The sequence below is a fragment of the Chlamydomonas reinhardtii genome, chromosome 12 (genome assembly GCF_000002595.2).
Source record: "Chlamydomonas reinhardtii strain CC-503 cw92 mt+ chromosome 12, whole genome shotgun sequence".
NCBI lineage: Eukaryota > Viridiplantae > Chlorophyta > Chlorophyceae > Chlamydomonadales > Chlamydomonadaceae > Chlamydomonas > Chlamydomonas reinhardtii.
Genome location: NC_057015.1, coordinates 8,609,441 through 8,628,503, shown reverse-complemented (window position 1 = coordinate 8,628,503; position 19,063 = coordinate 8,609,441). Strand labels below are relative to the sequence as shown.

Below are 19,063 nucleotides of genomic sequence, written 5' to 3'. Positions count from 1 at the left end.
CCCATTTAAACCCTCGCTATTGTGCGCATATCTTATAGTATACTGTTTGAGGTTGCCCAGCACTGTTGGCGTCCCAGTGAAGGGCCCCGACGAGTTACCCCCGACGTTTCGTCAGCATCGCCGGGCTCGGGGAGGGTGCTGCGGGCGGCGTGTGTGCGGCTAGGGCCCCCAAACCGCTGATATGGACCCTAGGGCACCTTAGCGAACACTATTGGTGGCGTTGGGGCCCGGATGTGTGTTTGGGGATCACACGCACGCAGAACATGTCTTGGCGCGAGCATGCGTCCGATGGAACGCTTCTGAGTCGCCTGACAATAGTCAGAATACCTTCCAAGGCATATAGGATGTATTTCAAGCTGTAACAGAGCTTTAAATCTACTCAGCCACCGCAGGCGCAGGGTGGCCGAAATTCGGTCGGTCGGCCAGAATCCGGCCATCGCCGACCAGTCCCAGGCGCGCACGGTCTTGCCCAGCTTGATGATACATGAATACTCAGTACAAAAGTATTGATATACAGACAGGCGGCTGCATCTAACGTGTGCCCCAGCGCCTTCTGGCCGAAGTGGCCGAACATAGGCACCTGCCGAGCTACGGGCATCAGAAATGAACATATCAAGCTTATTTTCATCGTATCTAGGCTACATATAATGGGCAATTGCGCGAGCTCGGTGGCGCTTGAGGACAAGCCTGGGGCGCAGGCACAGACACCTGCGCTCTCGAAGGTGGCCCCAGCAAACGGCATTGGGGAGAAAGCGCTAGTGGTGGGTAACAGCGATGTTGGCACTGAAAAAGACCAACAGGCTCGGGACTTTCTGGGACCCCCGCGCCCCAAGTCGTCCCCCAGCACCAGCGCTTCGACAGCCCTCACTCGCCTCAGCGGCGCCGCGATGCCCCCCGACGGCCGCAACCTCGTCCTCATTGTTTGGTAAGCACCTGGCAGCATTTGACATCTCCGGTAGCCTTGTAGGCACGGTGACGGGGCAACGTTACATGCATTAAACAAACTTCCGGTACTTGTGTGCAGGGACATCGAGAACGTGCGTCTGCCGCTCTCCACTGCGCCCGGGTTGACCCCCAAGAACGTCGTGCGGTGGGTACACACCTGTCGTTGACCGTTATCATGCAGTCTTGATCATGGCAATCTCCAAGGGAATCAGGGCTATCCGGCAAACATCCCCAGTATGTCCCAGAGCGTTGTCCTCTTGTCCCCCAACCCATCGCCTAACCTCCGGCCGCACCCTGAATCCCTCACCCCACCCCAACACGCCTCCACACCCCCACTGTTGCACTCTCAGGTATCTGAAGAAGCACTTCATCTACGGCCCCGGCCGCACCGAGTTCCGGACCGTGGCGGCGCTGACGGAGCGCAGCCTGGGCCGCATCCGGCGCGACCACCCCTCCTTCGTGGAGCAGGTGGTGCCGGACCTCACGCTGCTGCTGGCGTCGGCGGTGCACCAGAAGCGCAACGCGGACGTGGTGCTGAAAAAGGTGATTTGAGCAAATTCGCATGAAAGATTTGAGTCCTCAAATGAAGGTGGATGCAGGCTGTCTTGGCAAGGTGGCGCGTGCGGGGTAGGTACGACGCCCCCTGTGTGGCTGAATCCACGCCACGGCTGCAGTCCCTGGTGTTGGCGCTGTTGTTGCATGCTCCTCATACCCTCAACTGCCACTGACCTGCTGCCAATCCCTGCCCACAGGAGCTGCACCACTTTGTGACTGAGCACGCGCACCTGGCGCGCAGCTGCCCGGGCCAGCTGTCCATTGTGCTCATCAGCGGCGATGAGGACTTCCTAGAGGGTGTGCAGGGCGCCCTTGCGGCGGGCTTCTCAGTGGAACTAGTCACACACGACACCGCGAGCGGAGCGTTGCTGGCGCAGGTACGCAACGTGTCGCGTGTGGAGGGCGGCGGCCGCGCGGGCAGGCGCGAAAGGCCGAACAACAAGGCAGGTGATGTGGATTCACGGTCTGTCATTGTCTGCGAAGGATGAGGACCTAATCGCGACACTGCCCGCTCGAGTGTCAACGACATTGGAACGTCATCTTACGTGCTGCAGGGCTACGCGCGGCCGCCCACGCTGTGGAGCCGCTTCCTGCGTGACGCCAGCGGCGTGGCAGACGTGGTGTTGCCGTACGGCGATGAGCAGATGGCGGGCGTGCTGGGGCCGCGGTCCGTGGTGCTGGCGGGCTTCGGGCCGCGCCGAGGCGGCGAGGCGGCGCGCGCGCAGGCGGCGCGACTGCTGCGGGCGGCCGTGGCAGCGCTGCAAGCGTCGGGCACGGGCGTAGGGGGATCCAATGGTGGTGCGCATTGCAGCAGTGCCGGTGGCGCTGGGACTGGCGGTGGTGGCGGCGCCGGGGGTGGGGGCGCGGCTCCGCTGCCAGCGATAACGTTGGTGGAGCCGTCGTTCGGCGCTTTCAGCGGCTCGTGTGTGCTGCTGTTGACGCCGCGGGATGGCGACGACGCGGCAGCGCTGGCGGAGTGCCTGCGCGCCGTGCAGCTGCCGCCTGGGTCCAGTGCACCCGCAGCAAGCGCCGCCACGGGCCCTGCAAGCGCAGCAGCAGGGGCAGGCCCCTCTGGTAACCCGGGGCCGGTGGCACTGCTGCCTGGAGATCAGCGCCTGGCTGTGTTTGAGGCACGGCGCATGCTGTGCCTACAGCTGCACGCCGATGAGCTGTGGGTCCCAAACCAGGGCGGGCACCAGGTACACGGAGCGGCGGCTTCGGAGCTAGTGGCAGCGGGTGCGGAGGACGAAGCGGCAGCGGCTGAAGGTGCCGGGTATGGTGCCGGAGGGGAGGACGCAGCGTTAGGGGAAGCTGCTGGTGGCGACGGGGGAGGCGGGGCCTCGTTCAGCGCTGCAGCGTCAGGGCGGGGCCTCCACGACCGCCTTGCGGACGCGTGTAACGCGCTGGCAGGGGTACTCGGCAGCTACCGCCTGCCGCGCCGCCCCGGGGGCTCCCCAAGCAAGCATACGCATCAGCACCAGCAGCACCCGCAAGGCTTGCAGGTGCTGTGCCGCTTCACGCGGGTGCCCGCTCCTGGCGAGCAGTGCTTGACGCTGCTAGCGGCGGCTGCAGATGAGGCGGCGGACCTGCTAGCGGCTATGTCACATCTGCAAGCCGCCACCGCGCCGCAGCTGAGGCGGCAGCACGGCGTGACGCTGACGGCTCAGTTGTTGTTCTCGGCTGAGGAAGTGGCGGCAGCGGCTGAGGCTGCGGCAGCGCGGGCCGCGGCGGGGCTGACGGGGGTGGCGGCAGGGGGTCTAGGGAATGCAGGGGTGCTGGAAGCTGTGGAGCAGCAGCACCAGCAGGCGCCGCGGCATCGACTGCCGTCGCTTGCATTCACGCCGCAGCAGCCGCTTCCCGCTGGCCAGGCGGGGCCACCGCCAGCTGTGCAGCAGGCGGCAGCTGGGGCGGCAGGGGTGCCGCCGCCAGCGGGTGCGGGGCAGCCCGCGCTGCCGCCAGGCATGCACGCGGTGCAGCAGGCAGCAGTACCGCAGAGTCAGGACAATGAGGATGAGGATGAAGGCCACGACAAGAAGGGCAAGAAGAAGAAAAAGAGAAAGAACAAAAAGAAGAGGCATAAGAACAAGGTGGTGCCGCTGTGAGGATTTGACAAATGGAGCTTCGTAGTGCGCTCGCTCGGTGTGTTAGCACGTTCGGACTGTTGGGTGCGGATGTGCACACAGGCACCATCCCTCGCACATTTGTGAATACTAAATAATTGTATGCTTAAGATGCACTGAATGATGGATGTATTTATCGGGAAGTATTCTTGTCAGGCATGTTAGATGTGCTGCAGGTGTGTGCAAAATGCGGACGGCGCCTGACTCAATAACGGGCAGCTCTGCCTGCAAATGGTGATTCCGTTTGGTGGCTGGCGTGCCCGCGACATCCAAGTGTCCAAGGACCTGGCGGCGGCGGCGGCGGTGGCGCAGGACCTGGCGGCGGCGGCAGCGGCGGCGCAGGGCCCGGCGGCGGTGCAGGGCCTGGGCTCAGCAGCGACGGCGTGCATGTGCGTAGCAGAGAGGCCAGGCAAGGCCACGTGGAGGAGGAGAGCACGGCAACGGCGTGCATGTTGAGACCTGCCGGTGTCTGATTTGCGGTCTTTGCTGGCGAGCATAGCGTGGCAGTGTATGTGGCGGATACATTAAAGTTGGGTTTGTTGCCTGCTCCCCTGCTGTGCTTATGCTTGACAGCGGGACGTGGCTGGACACATGGCGGGCGGTGCCTGTACAAACCGCCCCCAGTTAAGTCTGGGAGGTGAGGTGGTTTCGGAGCCTGCGGCCTCAGACATTGTACCAACATGGCATTGGTGCAGCCCACTTTGCCCCTAAAGAGGGAGAGCCACCTTCTTGTCTTGGAACCAGCCAGAAGTGGTGCAGGCTGATACACCGGCGCAGCTAGCTAGGTTGATGGCGCCAGAAGCGGGGCCGATTCCATATGAGCATGGGCCACTGGCGGCACATGTCAGGCCTGGAACGACTCCAGCCAAACCGCCCACAGCTTGCGCCAGCCCTGCAGGCGTACGTCGGCGGCATCCCCACGGCGGCGACCGCGTCGGCGGCCCGGTTTGAAGAGCGCCTGCGCTACCTCTTCGCCAGTGGGGCGGCGGGGCAGGAGGCGGGGCAGGCGGCGGGGCAGGAGGCGGGGCAGGCGGCGGGGCAGGCGGAGGCGGCGGGGCAGGCAGAGGCGGGGCCCCGGGGCGCGGTGCACGTGCTGTGGCACTACCACTTCTCCGCCTTCCGCCGAAAGCGCTGGGCTGCGTTCATCCAGCGCGACCGCGCGCTCCACCGCGTCGCCAAGCAGCTCACGGGCGGCAGGCCCAAGGAGGAGGTGGTGGTGGGGTGGGGTTCGTGGGCCTTCCAGGGAGGGAAGGGCGGCTCCCCCATCTCCGTCAGGGGCGGGCGCGCGCCGACGGGGCGGCTCATCAAGCTGCTCCGTGAGCGCTACGCCAAGCATGTGTTCATCATCGATGAATACAAGACCTCCAAGGTGGGTGGGTTGAGTGGGATTGCAATTGCTGGTGGGTGGGTGGGCCGCTGGGTTTATACCTGGCTTTAGCGGAAGCCCTTGTGTGGCCCCCCTCCCTCCCACCCTCCCGACCATGCAGATCTGCTACAACTGCGGGTGTCAGGAGATGGCCATCAAGCGGCTTGGGGGGCTGAAGGAGGGGCAGCGGCCCTGGTCGGTCAAAGTCTGCAACGACTGCTTGACGACCTGGGTGAGGACCGTGCATGTGCGGGGACGGCTGGGCACTGGGAACGGATTGATTGACAGGTTGACGGTTGGGACAGCTCATGAGCACTCTCTTCTTCCTCCCCGTTCCCCATCCCCAGAACCGCGACTCTCCGCCGCCAACGTGATCCGTGTGCTCCTCCTGCTGAAGCTGATGGGCTTCGAGCGGCCGACCAAGCTGCAGCGGCCGCCATGGCCGCCGCAGTGCTCGTATCTTCCATCTACACTGTAGAAATCTGCCCAAAATCCGCCGAAGGCGGAGAAAAAATTTTGGGTTTGGTGCCGCGCATCTACGCAGGTGTAGACGTTTTTGGCCGGTTTTGGCGCAAAAATGGGGGAAGCGTAGACGTTTTGGGGGGCTTGGGGGCTTAAGTGTAGATGCCGCGGTCAGGGTCATCTACGCATGTGTAGATGCCGGGTGCCTGAGGGCATCTACAAGATACGAGCACTGGGCCGCCGGCGGCGGCGGGGCCGGGCTGAGAGCCTGAACGGCGCTAGCAGGGCGTGGGGCTGAGGGTGCACGTGTCGATTGGCGGCGAGTGACGTGCCTAGTTTGTTAGCTGCGGGTTAGCACGGACTGTGCACCCCACCCAACCGGCCACGTCCGGATTTGCGGGGATGCCAAAGGCCCCCAACATAGAGGCGTGTGCTTAGTAGGCGCCCGCGTCAAGGTGGCTGGGTTGATAACGACCCGGGAGGGGAGGGCTCAGCCCTTTTCCTGCCTCCCTAAGGCAGCCACCTCCTTGTTGTTGATGGAGACTAGTGATTCCTTCTATGTAGGTCAGTTACAGGGTTGATAAGTAATATCGACGTCTTGGTGCAAGTGCTCTGACCTTCGAGACCTGCAGTCCTGCACCACTCTGCACCCGGTGCAGCACCAGTAACCGCGAACCTACGTTGCGACTCTTGCCCTGACTCGCCTTGTGGGGTTTGTGGGCCGGGATTACAGCCACCACACTCGGGACTTTGCTTCTCATCACCCTCTGCTCGTGCTTGTAGCCTTGTACTAGGAATTCACAACCACACAGCGTCAGATTACGGAATGTCACCGGATATAGCTGGATATAGCTGGCAAGCACTCGTGAAGCAGACCCTAGCAGACTGCCCCCGGTCGTTGGACGCGTAGCGGAATTCGCACCATACACTGTAGGGCACCTTTATACACGCTCGCCAAATCAGGGAGGCTGCACAACGTGAGCAGATTGCAGACGCCCATGACACGACTTTGGCTACTGCGCCGTAGACACTGCCTAGCGTGAAGCGCCCGTGTAGGCCCGTGCGGCATAATGCGGCATTTGGGCCTATATGCTGAGCTACATTGCATCGGTTGATAATGCATGCACCCTGCAGGAGAATGGCGTAGGAAGCCCAAGCAGGGGGACCTGGGCACACGCGGGTGCACGCGCCTATCATTGGCCTTGTAACATGTTTGCTCGGCCCCCCTGGTTGCCGCCTCAGTCTTACTACTGCCGATTAACCCTACACGTCACACTAGAGCACTCCAAACACAACCTGCCTTTCTGCGTAGAACCCTTTCCTCGCAACGCCCACGATGGAGACGCCATAGCTTCCTCCTGCTAGCATGAAGCCATACTGTGATCACTTACCGCCAAAATTAGGGACGAGAAGCCTTAGACATATGCAGCGCGCGTTCGTGGTGGCGCGGCAGCGCTGCCTGGTCGCCAAACCTATCCCTCGGCAGCTGCAGCGATGCGCCAGCACAGCAAGCTCGAAGGCAGTGTCAGTAAGCGCCTCAGCTACTTGTGCGCCAGGCACCGAGCACCGGGTGTCCGCGCCCACCGCGCAAGCCATGGACTGCCTCGCCGCGCTGTTTGCGTCTCACATACGAGCTGGAGACTGCTACTGCCTGTTCGGGGCAGTGGGAGCTGGCAAGAGCGTGTTCAGTCGGTCTTTCATCCGCGCGGTCGCCGAGGATGACTTTCTGCCGGTGCCCTCGCCCACGTTTCTGCTCCAAAACACATATGACGAGCACCAGGGACCGCCGATTCACCACTTTGACTTCTACCGGCTCGCGTCGGTCCAGGACTTCAACCGGCTCGACCTGGAGGGCTCGCTCACCCGCGCTGTGTGCCTGATGGAGTGGCCCGAGCGCCTGCCGGTACTGCCTGGCGAGTACCTGGCGGTCAACATCGAGGTGGTTGATGAGCTGCCGGAGCTACCGCCCCAGTCCGCAAGCAGCGCCGGCAGCGGCGACTTCCCAGGCGCGCTGGTGCTGCCATCGCTCGGCATCCGCCGCAGCCGCAAGGCGCCGCGCGGGCGCGCCTTCGCGGTTAGCGACAGCTATGACAGCGACAGCGAGAGCTCATTCGTGGCAACCGACTCGGCCTACAGCGATGTGGACACGGAGCAGGAGCTGGAGGAGTTCACGGACCGCCGGCCGCGAATCGTGACGCTGACACCCTTCGGCAGCTACTGGGAGGGTCGCGCGCGACGAATCATGAGCTACATCGCCGCGCACAGTCACGCCTGCGAGGGCCTTGTGGTGCTCAACTACCAGGAGTCAGAGACGGCGGCGGTGGCAGCCAGCAACGGCAGCAGCGGTGTAGCGGCGGGCGCGGCGGCAGGCGTTTGCGGTGGCAGCGGCGGCGCTGAATAAGCGTGTGGCTGCGTGTTTCACTGACCAGGGACAGGTCGGGGGGGGGGCGCAGTGATGTGAAGCAAACATTTCAGCTGTGGCGGTAGCAGCAGCGGCGGCAGCAGCTCAGAGCTGCCGCGGAGCTAGCAGCAGTAGCAGTAGCAATTTTGGTCACGTCTTGGGGGCGTGCTTTGGTGTCCTACAACGGTGGGCGCCCCTTGCGGGCCAACCGCTGGAGCGAATGGCTGCACGGTGTGCCCACCCGGTAGCGGCAGTGTACGGCAAGAAAGGACCCGCAGCGCACAGGGCCTCAGTCTTGCCAGCCGCGCCACCAAGCGCGTCCCCAAACAGCTTGTGCTACCCCATGGCACAGTACAGCTTTGTCTGAATGAAACAGTTTTACAGCGCTCGTGCGGTCCGACAATGTGCTTCAGCAGTTCTTCGTACTTGATGCAACGTCCGTAGAGAGGGGGCGTGCGGGCCCCGATGTGCCACCTCGCCCGCCAACGACTGCCAGCCAGCCACCAGCCTGCCAATCAGCCAAACCCACAGCTCTCGCGCGCGACTCCAGCTGCCCGGAAGCAGGAGTTGGGGCTGCCAGCTGCCGCTGCTGCAGCGGCAGCGGCAGCAGCCGCAGGCATTGGGCGCCCTGCAGCATGTATTGCAGTCCCTCGGCCATCGCTCGGCGTCATCGGCAGCAGCCCGGGGTGCCTGCCGCTTACAGCTCCGCGGCCGTGGCCTCGGACTTGGGCTTGCTGGCCGCCTTCTTCTTGCCGGAGGACTTCTTCTTGCCGCTGCTCTTCTTGGCGGCGCCGCCAATGGTGGTGCCGTTGGCGGCGTGGGCGCCGCCAGGCAGCGCCGGCTGGCTGTCGTCGTTCCAGGCATCTCTGCGGGGCGGCGGCGGCAGCAAGTGCGGCGGAGGGTGCAGATGGCAGGGCGGCGCGGCTTGTGAGAGCAAGCGATCAGCGGGTGGGCAGGCAGGCGGGCAGGTGGGCGGGCCAGTGCAGGCCAGTGCGGGCAACAAGTAGCGCCCGCCGACATAGCTGCGCACAGTCGCACGGGTGCCGGGCGGTCGCGGCCACTCATGGGCACAAGGGCGTGCTTGCCGCAGCGGGCTCTACTGTGGCGGGGTGCACCACGCAGCGGCAGCCACCAGCTACTCCCGCTGCTGACCCCTCGCAGCGCCCCAGCCGTCACCACGCCGCCAACCCAAGTCCCCGCCACCATGCCAGGCCACCACCGCCACGCCGTCACGACCCTCACCCGATGGCCTCCAGGATGCGGCGCAGCAGCTCCGCGAACTCGGGCGGCGGGGGCCCGCCGTCCGCGCCCGACACACTGACGTGGAAGCTGAAGCTGCCCTGCACGCCGCCGCCCTCTGCGCCTGCTCCTGCGCCCTGCACTCCGCTGCCGGTGCTGGCGGAGGCTGCGTCGCCCATCTTGACGACGCCGCTGTCACCGATGGCGTTGGAGGGCGTGATGGAGCCGGGGAAGAGCTCGGCCAGGAGGTCGTTGATGAAGTTGGGGTCGGCCTTGATCTCGGCCAGCAGCTCCGTGACCAGCCGGGAGATGGGACCGCCCTGAGAGGGTGGGCGGAGGTAGGCGTGTGTGTGTTTTGTGTGGGGAGTACAGTACAGGAATACGTACGCAGGCAGGAGTAGGTGCGGAGCGATGCGGTGGGAGTGGAGGTGTTTCTGAGGCTTGCTGGCTGGGGCGAGAGGCAAGGGCGGGGGATGAGTGGAGCGGACAATGATGGATGCATACACGAAAGAGAAGTGGGTTAGGAGTTAAGGGGTGTGTTCGGAGTGGGGTAGAAGAAGCATAAGGGTGGGTACGGCGCGCGGATGCGGGCCGCGCCGTGTGGTATGTCGGCGCGCTACTGCACGTACCATGGTGGTGGTCCGCAATGTGTGTTGACAGCTGGCAAAGGCAATGTGTTCGTGTGACACGGCGTTTGTGGGAGTGCACTGGGTTGTGATGCATGCATGGGTACGGATTCCGAGAGGCATGGTGACGCCAACACAGCATCAAGGAGGGGGTCAAACATGCGAGATGCACGAGGGCTAAGGCGCGCGAGGAAGAGGTTCTGTGTGTGGGGCGACCCACTCTTCCGGGCAGCGGGAGGAGACGAGCTTGAGAGTGTGTGCCACCAAGGCTTGGCAGGCAGCCAAGTGCTGTGCCCCGCAATGTACACTAAGACACATTGGTGTTTGCCCTACAGACGATAGGGATGTGCTGTTACATGTGTGTGGGGCTTTCGCCTGCACCAATTTTGAGAACTGCGTGGCGTGGAAGAGCAGTACTAGACTGGGAGCGGCGTCGGTGACATATCCATGAGGAGCGGGGCGGTGTCACTTGTATGACTAGAGACTGAATTATCTTTAGTAAACTGGATAGCAGTCAACACAAGTAGTCTGGGACGAGGCTGGCGTACTTGCGGTGGGCACCGGAGAGGTGGAGGCAAGTGTGCTGCAGCGTGTGTATGAATCCATGTTTGCAATAACACATGCTGCCGTTGCGTGACCGCAGCAGCCTGCAGCGCGGTGAGGCGTGTGGCCGCGTGAGGCCCACTCACCTTGAATGACTTCTTAGCCTTCTCCAGCGAACGCCGCACCCACTTCATCACCTCATCCTTCTCCTCAGTCATCAGCTCGGGCGCGCCGCCTGCACGGGTTTCGCAGAGGATGCATGTCACCGTCGCAAACGCTCAAGGCAGGTGGTGAGAACCTAGAAGCGCGGCAGCCTGCGCAAACTGGAGTTTGCGGCAGCTGCTATGCTGGCGTCCATGCGCAGCCATAAACAATAGTCCGGCACGTGGGACATGTTGACTGGAAGCCACGGGCGCCTCAAGCACACGGCTGATCTCAGTGCATTTCCACAACACGTGTGGGGTCCATGCCAGGCACCTAGGATTTCAGGACGGCCCCAAACTCGCAACGCCGGGCCACGTCCACAGCCAGCACATAGCTGGCACCAGGCCCAGTCAGCCACCTGAATGTGGCTGCGAAACCCTACGCCAGCGCGGGCAGGACCCACGCCCGCTAGCCCTCAACTCGGTGAGTCAACGCGGCCCGTTGACACACCCTTAGCATCGGGGTGCCGCTGCTGCGCCTTCTGCAGCACTGTCGTGTAGTCGCTCCAAATCTCCATGGCAAGACTGTGCGAGTTGGATGGGCATTTGCCGCACGAAAAGTGAGTCGCATGACATGTGATGTCGTAATGAAGATACGCACAATGGGGCTAGCGCAGTTTGCTGTACGGTATTGGTGTGCCGTTACCGCGAGGGGCGTTACGTGCATGCAGATAGGTGATCGATTGGTTGGCAACTAGAGGACCGTCATAGACGCCAAACGGAATGGTAGACACGGCATAGCGGGGGTGGCCGAGTCACACGTGGGATGCGCTGCATAGGGTTAGTGGGCACGCACGCACGTACGAACGAGGCGAACGTCCCAACGAACGTCCCAACGCCGCCCTTGTCCCGCACTCGAATCCCGCAGACTGCTGCACCGTGTCCTCCACCCCATGCTGTCGCGTTCAACTCACGCACGGTGCTTGACGACATCGTTGACCAGGGCGGGGATGCCGCGGTAGAGGCCCGAGTAACTGGTCCACTCCTTGAGCTTCGTAAGACGGTCTGCCCCCAGTGTGTCCCCGAAGGTTAAGCGCCGCTGTTTCAGCTTTTCAAGTGCGTCTCCTAGTGCTGAAGGCACCAGTCGCAGCTTGCCAGCCGCGTAAACGAAAGCTGCGGGACAGACAAGCAAAAGGATCGGTCACTGCCATGCCACACTTGAGGTTACCACTTCGATCAGCGTCGCGCACCTCTGATGAGCTGCTTTTGAAACCATCCACCTATGGCGTCTGAGAAAGAGAAGGCCTGCGCCTTTTCAACGTGTGTGCCAACAATGCACGCTATGAGAAGAAGCGCTAAGCCCCTTCGGGTATCCATGTTGCTTGTGTTGGTTTCTACAACATCATACGGGACTGTCCCCACGAGACTAAACAACACGCCTGGATCCACGCTGGCATGAGACGCCGGGCGGAGAAAGCTTCAGGTGCAAATGGTCGCAAATAGTACACTTCCAGGTAGAAAATACATTAAACATGCGTCAGTCACTGTCCAGCACTAGATCTGCAAGTGCAACACCCTCAGCGTGCTGCTCGCGGACAGCCGCGCGCGCCGTGTAAGCGAGCTATCAATACGCAATAGAAGCTCTCGTGGAATCCAGGGACCCCTGAAACCCCTGAGTCCTCGCGCCGGACTAAGCAGCGCCCTCGCTTGCGTGTCCGGCCCCGACGCAGCCACGCAGGCCGCTGGCTGCCCCAGCGCCGGCGGAACTTGACCCCCGTGGCGGCCGCCGCGGAGGGCGGGGGCGGAGCCGTGCTGCGTCAAGTGCTGACGGGCCCCGAGCGCACCAAGCTCGACACGGGCGATGACCGGGGCTTCTACGACGTGCCGCGACTGGTCAAGCACGTGGATGACGGCTTCCTGGACCAGGTCACGGAGCTGTACCGGCAGCGTATCCCCGAGGGCGGCGCCGTGCTGGTGAGTGATGAGACAGCTAGATTATGTACGGGGTACGGGGCAAGAGGTGGGAGGTTGGGGCGGGGGTGTGGGGCGCGGGGTGAAGGGCGGCACAAGGCCGTCGTGAACAGTGATGCTCAGGGCAGGCGCTGGTGGTTGAAAGCAGTGCACTGACACGGTATGGGTGTGGGAAGTCTTATACTAGAGTGGCATGCCAATGCAGTGTTGCACGAAAGGGCTTTTGTATGGCTGCGTCTACGTGCCCCTCCTGCTCCCCTCCCCGCCGCCCCCGAGTTACGCGGTGCCCACCCTGGCCGCACGCCTTGCAGGACCTGTGCAGCAGCTGGGTGTCACACCTGCCGCAGGACGTCACCTACAGCAAGGTGTGCGGCAGTGCGGGTGCGGGTACGGGTGCGGGCGCGTGGGAGTGCGGATGTGCGTGCGCGCAGGTATGCAAATGCGCGTTTGCACGCACGGGTGCAAGCCTTCATACCAAAGAGGATTAGGATCGGAAGTGGCTGCGAAAGGGTGGGAGCAGGTATGCCATGCGTTGGCTACCAAGGCCCCATGCACCACCCAGATCGGCCCGCCACGCTACCATACCGCCCGCATCAGGTGGTGGGGCACGGCATGAACGCGGCGGAGCTGGCCCGCAACCCGCGCCTGGACTCGTTCTTCGTGCGCAACCTCAACGCCAGCCCGGACGGCTGGGCGGCGGCGGACCAGAGCTTCGACGCCGTGCTGTGCTGCGTCAGGTGGGTGTGGGGGGCCTGGGGGGCCGTGCGGGGGAGGGCGTGTGTGTGTGTGTGTGTGTGTGTGTGTGTGTGTGTGTGTGTGTGTGTGTGTGTGTGTGTGTGTGTGTGTGTGTGTGTGTGTGGAGTTTACTCACATTCTTAATTGTAACAAAACCGAGAACCAGCGCGGGGCGCTGAGGGGGGCCTGGGGGCCTGGGCGCGTGCGAGGGCGTGTGGGGACCTGGGGCAGCGGGGAGCAGTGGGCGTGCACGTGGGGGCGTGTGACTGTGAGGACTGTGTGCGTGGGGGCGTGCGTATGCTGACACCACGCAAGGTGGCTGGGGGCATCTGAAGGCCTCCGAGGAAATGGCTGTGGATAGAAGCTGCCGCCCCCCATCCGACTTTCCCCTTCCAACCTTCCGCCATCTGCTCCCAACCTTCCCAGTGCTGACCGTCCCACACATTCACCTCCCCTATGGCCCCCTCCTCCCACATGCATACACACAACAGTGTGCAGTACCTGCAGCAGCCGGAGCGTGTGTTTGCCGAGGTGTACCGGGTGCTCAAGCCCGGCGGCGTCTTCATCATCACCTTCTCAAACCGCCTGTTCTACACCAAGGTGCGATCCTCATGCTGATTACGGCTGATAGCCTGATAGGCATTTGCATGCCGCTTGCCGCTCACTTTCGCTGTTCCGGCGGGCCGCCCATGCCATGCCCTGGAGGCTGGAGTGGTCCCTAAATGTGCCTTGCTTGGGCCCAGCTCTCATCGCCTGTGGGCGGGCCTGCTGACCTTGGCCACTTCCCACACACTGGGTACGGTGCATAAGCAGGCGATTTCCGCATGGCGCGACGCGTCGGGCTATGCACGGTGCCAGCTCGTGAAGCAGTACTTCCAGGTGGGAGCAGGGGGTGAGGGTGCGGGTGTAGGTGTGGGTGTGGGTGTGGGTGTGGGTGTGGGTGTGGGTGTGGACACACTTGTATGCTACCTAGACAGTGGGGAGGAGGGTCCCCGCCGCTATCGGGTGCAAGTTGCTTCTTTGCTTTCACCCTGGCATGCTGACCGCATCCATGTACGATGCTGCATGCCGGTGTATTGCAAACATCCAGGCTGTGGCCGGGTTCACGGCGCCGGAGGTGCTGATGGAGGTACCCAAGGTGCGGGGGGAGGGGCAAACTAGCATTTTTACAGAAAGGATGCATTTTCTGATATTATACAGTACGGGTGACGCAACAGGGGAATGCCGGGTACGCATGCGCGTAAGGGGCGATGTCGCTCTCCGTATTTTGTAGGGCTAGCTGGGGTAAATCACACACGCACCGACAGCCGAGTAATGGCCACGTGGCGCCGTGGCGTCCTCCATCCCCCACCTTGTCTCTCACAAGCCCATTCCCATATGCACAAACATGCCCAGACCATGCATTCCAGGTCACGCACACAGCCTACGAATGCCATCTATCCCCGCCCCTTCCCGCTGCATTGCTGCGCTTGTTTGCTGCAGGCTGCTGGCAGCGCCTCATCAGCGGCAGGCAGCGGCGGCGCGCTCCCGCAGTGGCTCAAGCCTCTGGGCCGCTTCTTCGAGCGCACCAGCTCAGACCCCTTCTATGCGGTGGTGGCGTACCGCAACTTCAAGCGGGAATGAGCTGACAGTTAGAGAATCAGGCAAGCGAGGCAGCCGTTGCTTGGGTTGTGCGGGCAGGGGGCAGCAGCGATAGCCCGTGTGCGGGCTGCGGCATATGCACAGACGGGCTAGGCAAGGGCGCCCTCTGGACCCGGGATGCATGCATAGGCCGTGCTTCTGTCTGGCTAGGCGTTTCAGGTGTAGCTATGAACATGCAGCAGGGCCCGCAAAAGTGCCGCAGTTTCCCGGTTTCCCAGCTTTTGAGGGGGCCGTGTGACCGCCCGGCCCGTGGATACTCATGCAGTTGGTATGTTTTATCCGGACGAGATCCTATGCTGTACTGATGACGTACAGTATCCCTGGCAGCACATTTGGAGTCCCTGCAGTACCGTACACCCGTTATCCGAGTTTGGCCCGTTTGCGCCCTTGCGCACGTAGCTTGGCTAAGAACCATACGTATTACGGTATGCGTAACGCGCAGTGTTGATTGTAAAAGAAGGCTGAAGTGGAGGAGGCTGCAGGAGGAGGCTGCATGAGTGCTATGTAACTTGACCAGACGATATCATGACCGGACAGTGTCAGTGGTGACAGGTCGGCTTCCCAGCGCATGCAATGATTGCACGACGCAGTACGCCCGCCCACCGTCCGTCCACAGCGGTGGGCCACATAAGGGCCCAGACACGGTTGCAGAGCATACTCATTTCCACCCGCCTAGCACGTCATTAAAATGACGCCGAACGTGACAATCTCCCAGATGCAGGACACTGTGCTGATTCAGTGTCAAGCCCTCCGCATGCCACGTCCAGACGTCCTTTTGTAACCGCCCTGCTGGCTTGGCTCTGCCTTTAGACGGCACCGCCGGCTTGCCTGCTTGAGTAAAACATTTAAGGCCATGCCGCGAACGTCAAGTGATCATGCGCATGGCCTAAACACGGCAGCCACGCACAGGGGCGCTTGCAAGCCAGGCACTCACGTGCACGCCTGCACCCACCATCATCACCCCATGCGTTGCCAACACAGCTTAACCACACTCTCCTCGCGCCCGTGCTTTGCTCCCAGCAGGCCACATGTGCACTACGCACCGCTCATCGCCCTCCTCGGCTCCCACACGCACCTCCCGGCCTTCCTGTGCAACTCCCGCGCGCAACACCAGCCGCGGCCACCCCCTCCACCATTCTGACCATGAAACCCCTGCTCCTGCAGTCCTTGCTCCTCCCTCCCCTTCTCCGCTTCCGCCTCCTCCCCCTGCTCCTCCTCCCCTCCTCCGCCTCCTCCTGCTCCTTCCCCTACCGCCCTTGCTTCCCCTCCTCCGTCTCCTCCATCCTCCCCGGCGGCCCCTTAAACAGCAGGCTGCAGCACGTGAGCGCGCCGTCCGCCTTGGCCAGCTCTGCCATGCCCAGCGTGTGCAGCGTCAGCCCACGTGCCGCACACAGCTCCGCGATGCGAGCCTGCGAGGCGGGGTGGCCCGCCTGCGTCACCACGTGCTCGTTGAGCGACAGCACGTTGGCGGCGATGGTATCCGGTACGAATTCTAATGCCAGGTACGGCTGCTGCGGCTGCGGCGGCTGCGGCTGCGGCGCCTGGTCTGGTTTGATGGCTGTCTGGTCTGGTTGAGAGGGTACGGCGGCGGCGATTTGGTCCGCCAGCGCGCGGCCTAGCGGCGTGTCCGCCACCAGCAGCGTGTGCGGGTCCTGTGCGTGTGCGTGCCGAGCGAGCGGCGGCGGCAGGTGCAGGCGGCGGCGGCAGGTGCAGGCGGCGCGAGTTGGGACGTAGCGATGGCGTGGAGGAGGGTGGAGCACAGCCGCCGCCGCTGCCAGCCTCTAGTACAGCAGAGCATGCAACTGGCGTGCCCAATCTCGACCTCCAAGTCGTTTGCCCAATGCCACGCCTAATCCCGCAAATCGTGGGACAGACCCAGGTAGCTGCCACCCTATCCCCTTCGTCGCTCTCCCCATCCCCATTCAAAACTCCAACTGACGCTCGTTAACCCACCAGCGCAGACAGCACGCTCTTGAAGTGCAGGGTGGCGGCGGCGCCGTCGCCCGCCGCCGCTGCCGCCTGTGACACGGAGAAGGCAAACACGGGCGGGCCGCCGGCGGCTGCCAGCAGCTTCCGCAGCTGCGCAACGGCTTCGTCGTTGGTGCGGCGGCTGGTGCCAACCAGCACACCCCACGGCATGATCTGTTTGGTGTGTCACAGACAAGCACAAGGCGCACATCGCTTGAGTATGCGACTGCTTGGGAGGGCTGAGAATGGTTGAGTACAGCGAATGTCATTACGGCTACGTGACACGTTCTCCTGTGCGGCTGCAATCAACTGCTGCCGCTGTCCGACACCTCAACGTGCCGTCGGTCCCTATTACGCCGTACTGCGCGCGTAACCAAGGTCCCGACGAGTTCCCCACCGCCAGGTATCACAGCCTCCCCCCCTGCGCCTGCTGTACTACTGTTCCCGGCTGCGCCTTCACTATTTTATTTAAAAATCACGAATGTAACCCCCTCCCGCTCCCGCTCCCCGCCCCCGTCCAGTACGGCAGCGCGGCACGGACCTGCACGTCACCCCCGTCCAGGGTGGCGGGTGCCTCCAGTCGGTCAACGCGGTCAAAGCCCAGCCCGCGCAGCGCCGCCTCCACGGGCCCGGTCTCGGGCTGGCGGGAGGGCGCGCCTGCGGCAGGCGGAGCAGCAGGTAGGCTAGTGTCAAGTCGGGACGCCAAGGTAAGTGAAAGCTTTGATAGATGCCCTTTGCTGCAGCTGTGACTCAAGATTGTCAAGCGCTCAAACGCAACGCTGCCTTGGGGAGGGGGCGCTGGTGTTGTTTCCACCACCCGTAGGTGAAGCCACCCGTACGCGAAGATGCGGCAGGGGGGCACGCACCGGGCCGCACCCAGCCGATGGATGCCCCGGCGCACAGGGTTGCCTAGTACGCGACCCTCTCTCCATAATACGCGTATTAATACAGCGTACTAGGATTCCTAGTTCAGTACGGTAAAATACGGTGCATAATACGCTGGGCCAGGAAATCCGGGGGGGGCGCCGACGCAAACACGGCACGCGTGCCCGCACCATGCCCGAATCGGTGTGAATTTGGATTTGCGCGGTCATAGTCTTCTAGCGGAATTTCCTTCAACTTATTATGCTCATATTGTTGTAAGAGAGCACAGCTGCAGTGCGGAGAGCAGCCATGGTTCGCAAACTTCGACGGCCATCCTTTCCAGCACCCCTCGCGCCCCTCGCCCAGCCACGGCGCTGCCACGGCCCACCCCGCTGGTTTCCCCAGCACAACGTATTTTTCAACGTACTAGCCGACGAGGGCAGCGTACAGTACGTAGTACAGTACGTAGTACATAGTACGCGTACTACGAACTAGGCAACCCTGCTGGCGCACCCTCCACGATACCCTCCACCTGCTAGGCAGTCTCTTGAACGCGATATGGCTCTGAACAGGGAAGGTGCCATCAGGTGATTCCCCATGACCAGGAGATGTGTGGGCCCGGGGGGACGGGCGTGGGGGACGGGGGCTGACTTGACTCCCTAGTCCTGTTACCCGAAAACCACTTCACAACCGCGGCCCCCGGTCCGCGGCGCCCGGCGCCCCCTCCACGCACTTCCCGCCGGTTGGACAGCGCATCCGGGCGTTGGTTAAAGACGGCCGAGTCTGCTCGTTGGGTGTTGGTTTGTTTCCTCCCTGTTCATGGAGAACGCTGGTGCCCCGCGTTCACGCCTCGTCGCCCCTCCCCAGCCCACCAACGTACGTGTCCCGGAAGCGCTTCTCGTGGGCCCCACCTGGACGTGTGATGATGACATGCCGCTCGTTGATGACTAACGAGCAATCCTCGATAAAAACGCAGTCCGGGCACGCCTCGTCTGCAGATAGCTCGATGACGCCGTGCGCGCCCAGCAGTTGCCGCATAAGCGAGGCATACGCCTGGTGCTGTAATGTTGCTATTTTCACATCGATAGGCTCTGGTGGAGGCTCGAGCGCGAGTGCACTTTCAAACGACGTGGGCAAATCGCGACAAACGCAGTGTGTGACTTGAAAGCGAGCCATTATTAGCAGAGAATAGCTTGTATAATTATCTTACCCATATGCGTGACCTGCAAGCTTTCAACACGATTAGTGAATTAGGGTTTGCCTCCGACACGCGTAAGGGTAGTTCACTGACCTGCCTGATGTATAGCTGCAACTAGTGCACAAAGGTCAGTCCTGCAAGAGAAGCCCCCTTACAGGCGGAATGCCTCCACGTCCCCCTACGTCCCCGACTCATTGCCCCCGACCACTAACATTGATTTGTCTCACCAACACAGTAGCCTAGGACGGCTGAACCCGCTGCTGTTGACCCTGGCTGACCCAATATG

General features: G+C 62.7%; 6 protein-coding genes across 6 annotated transcripts; 4 read left to right on the top strand and 2 right to left on the bottom strand.

Moving 5' to 3' along the window:
* Positions 1–16: 16 nt before the first annotated feature.
* CHLRE_12g546950v5 (uncharacterized protein) lies at positions 17–4,332 on the top strand. Its single transcript, XM_043068895.1, has 5 exons — positions 17–925; positions 1,025–1,090; positions 1,296–1,488; positions 1,698–1,877; positions 2,055–4,332. Exons 1-5 carry the CDS (start codon positions 648–650, stop codon positions 3,600–3,602), a joined length of 2,265 nt encoding a protein of 754 aa, XP_042919082.1. The 5' UTR covers positions 17–647; the 3' UTR covers positions 3,603–4,332.
* A 54-nt stretch (positions 4,333–4,386) lies between these two features.
* On the top strand, positions 4,387–6,668 carry CHLRE_12g547001v5 (uncharacterized protein). The gene is made up of 4 exons (XM_043068897.1): positions 4,387–4,993; positions 5,108–5,218; positions 5,334–5,903; positions 5,968–6,668. The coding sequence occupies exons 1-3, from the start codon at positions 4,462–4,464 to the stop codon at positions 5,462–5,464; spliced, it is 774 nt and encodes a 257-aa protein (XP_042919081.1). The 5' UTR covers positions 4,387–4,461; the 3' UTR covers positions 5,465–5,903; positions 5,968–6,668.
* Positions 6,669–6,716: 48 nt separating this feature from the next.
* Positions 6,717–8,102, top strand: CHLRE_12g547000v5 (uncharacterized protein). Its single transcript, XM_043068896.1, has one exon. It carries the CDS (start codon positions 6,872–6,874, stop codon positions 7,847–7,849), a length of 978 nt encoding a protein of 325 aa, XP_042919080.1. The 5' UTR covers positions 6,717–6,871; the 3' UTR covers positions 7,850–8,102.
* Positions 8,103–8,104: 2 nt separating this feature from the next.
* On the bottom strand, positions 8,105–11,806 carry CHLRE_12g547050v5 (uncharacterized protein). Its single transcript, XM_043068898.1, has 6 exons — positions 11,651–11,806; positions 11,375–11,573; positions 10,912–10,985; positions 10,404–10,492; positions 9,092–9,408; positions 8,105–8,715 (listed from the first exon to the last, which is right to left on the bottom strand). The coding sequence occupies exons 1-6, from the start codon at positions 11,775–11,777 to the stop codon at positions 8,547–8,549; spliced, it is 975 nt and encodes a 324-aa protein (XP_042919079.1). The 5' UTR covers positions 11,778–11,806; the 3' UTR covers positions 8,105–8,546.
* A 100-nt stretch (positions 11,807–11,906) lies between these two features.
* On the top strand, positions 11,907–15,267 carry CHLRE_12g547100v5 (uncharacterized protein). Its single transcript, XM_001693919.2, has 8 exons — positions 11,907–12,012; positions 12,131–12,374; positions 12,683–12,736; positions 12,969–13,108; positions 13,598–13,706; positions 13,920–13,985; positions 14,197–14,244; positions 14,589–15,267. Exons 1-8 carry the CDS (start codon positions 11,933–11,935, stop codon positions 14,727–14,729), a joined length of 882 nt encoding a protein of 293 aa, XP_001693971.1. The 5' UTR covers positions 11,907–11,932; the 3' UTR covers positions 14,730–15,267.
* Positions 15,268–15,284: 17 nt separating this feature from the next.
* Positions 15,285–18,886, bottom strand: CHLRE_12g547150v5 (uncharacterized protein). The gene is made up of 4 exons (XM_043068899.1): positions 18,491–18,886; positions 17,257–17,372; positions 16,701–16,889; positions 15,285–16,399 (listed from the first exon to the last, which is right to left on the bottom strand). The coding sequence occupies exons 1-4, from the start codon at positions 18,615–18,617 to the stop codon at positions 15,995–15,997; spliced, it is 837 nt and encodes a 278-aa protein (XP_042919078.1). The 5' UTR covers positions 18,618–18,886; the 3' UTR covers positions 15,285–15,994.
* Positions 18,887–19,063: the final 177 nt, after the last annotated feature.

Coding starts and splice junctions, on each gene's coding strand:
- CHLRE_12g547001v5 (XM_043068897.1), top strand. CDS start 4,462: ATGTCAGGCCTGGAACGACTCCAGCCAAACCGCCCACAGCTTGCGCCA. Junction 4,994..5,107: donor ATACAAGACCTCCAAGGTGG/GTGGGTTGAGTG, acceptor CCGACCATGCAG/ATCTGCTACAACTGCGGGTG. Junction 5,219..5,333: donor ACGACTGCTTGACGACCTGG/GTGAGGACCGTG, acceptor CCCCATCCCCAG/AACCGCGACTCTCCGCCGCC.
- CHLRE_12g547150v5 (XM_043068899.1), bottom strand. CDS start 18,617: ATGCGGCAACTGCTGGGCGCGCACGGCGTCATCGAGCTATCTGCAGAC. Junction 17,373..18,490: donor TGTCATCATCACACGTCCAG/GTGGGGCCCACG, acceptor CGCCTGCCGCAG/GCGCGCCCTCCCGCCAGCCC. Junction 16,890..17,256: donor TGGACGGGGGTGACGTGCAG/GTCCGTGCCGCG, acceptor CACACCAAACAG/ATCATGCCGTGGGGTGTGCT.
- CHLRE_12g547000v5 (XM_043068896.1), top strand. CDS start 6,872: ATGCAGCGCGCGTTCGTGGTGGCGCGGCAGCGCTGCCTGGTCGCCAAA.
- CHLRE_12g547050v5 (XM_043068898.1), bottom strand. CDS start 11,777: ATGGATACCCGAAGGGGCTTAGCGCTTCTTCTCATAGCGTGCATTGTT. Junction 9,409..10,403: donor AGGCTAAGAAGTCATTCAAG/GTGAGTGGGCCT, acceptor CCACCCTCTCAG/GGCGGTCCCATCTCCCGGCT. Junction 8,716..9,091: donor CGCATCCTGGAGGCCATCGG/GTGAGGGTCGTG, acceptor GCCGCCCCGCAG/AGATGCCTGGAACGACGACA.
- CHLRE_12g547100v5 (XM_001693919.2), top strand. CDS start 11,933: ATGCGTCAGTCACTGTCCAGCACTAGATCTGCAAGTGCAACACCCTCA. Junction 13,109..13,597: donor GCCGTGCTGTGCTGCGTCAG/GTGGGTGTGGGG, acceptor TACACACAACAG/TGTGCAGTACCTGCAGCAGC. Junction 14,245..14,588: donor TGCTGATGGAGGTACCCAAG/GTGCGGGGGGAG, acceptor TGTTTGCTGCAG/GCTGCTGGCAGCGCCTCATC.
- CHLRE_12g546950v5 (XM_043068895.1), top strand. CDS start 648: ATGGGCAATTGCGCGAGCTCGGTGGCGCTTGAGGACAAGCCTGGGGCG. Junction 926..1,024: donor AACCTCGTCCTCATTGTTTG/GTAAGCACCTGG, acceptor ACTTGTGTGCAG/GGACATCGAGAACGTGCGTC. Junction 1,878..2,054: donor GCGGAGCGTTGCTGGCGCAG/GTACGCAACGTG, acceptor TACGTGCTGCAG/GGCTACGCGCGGCCGCCCAC.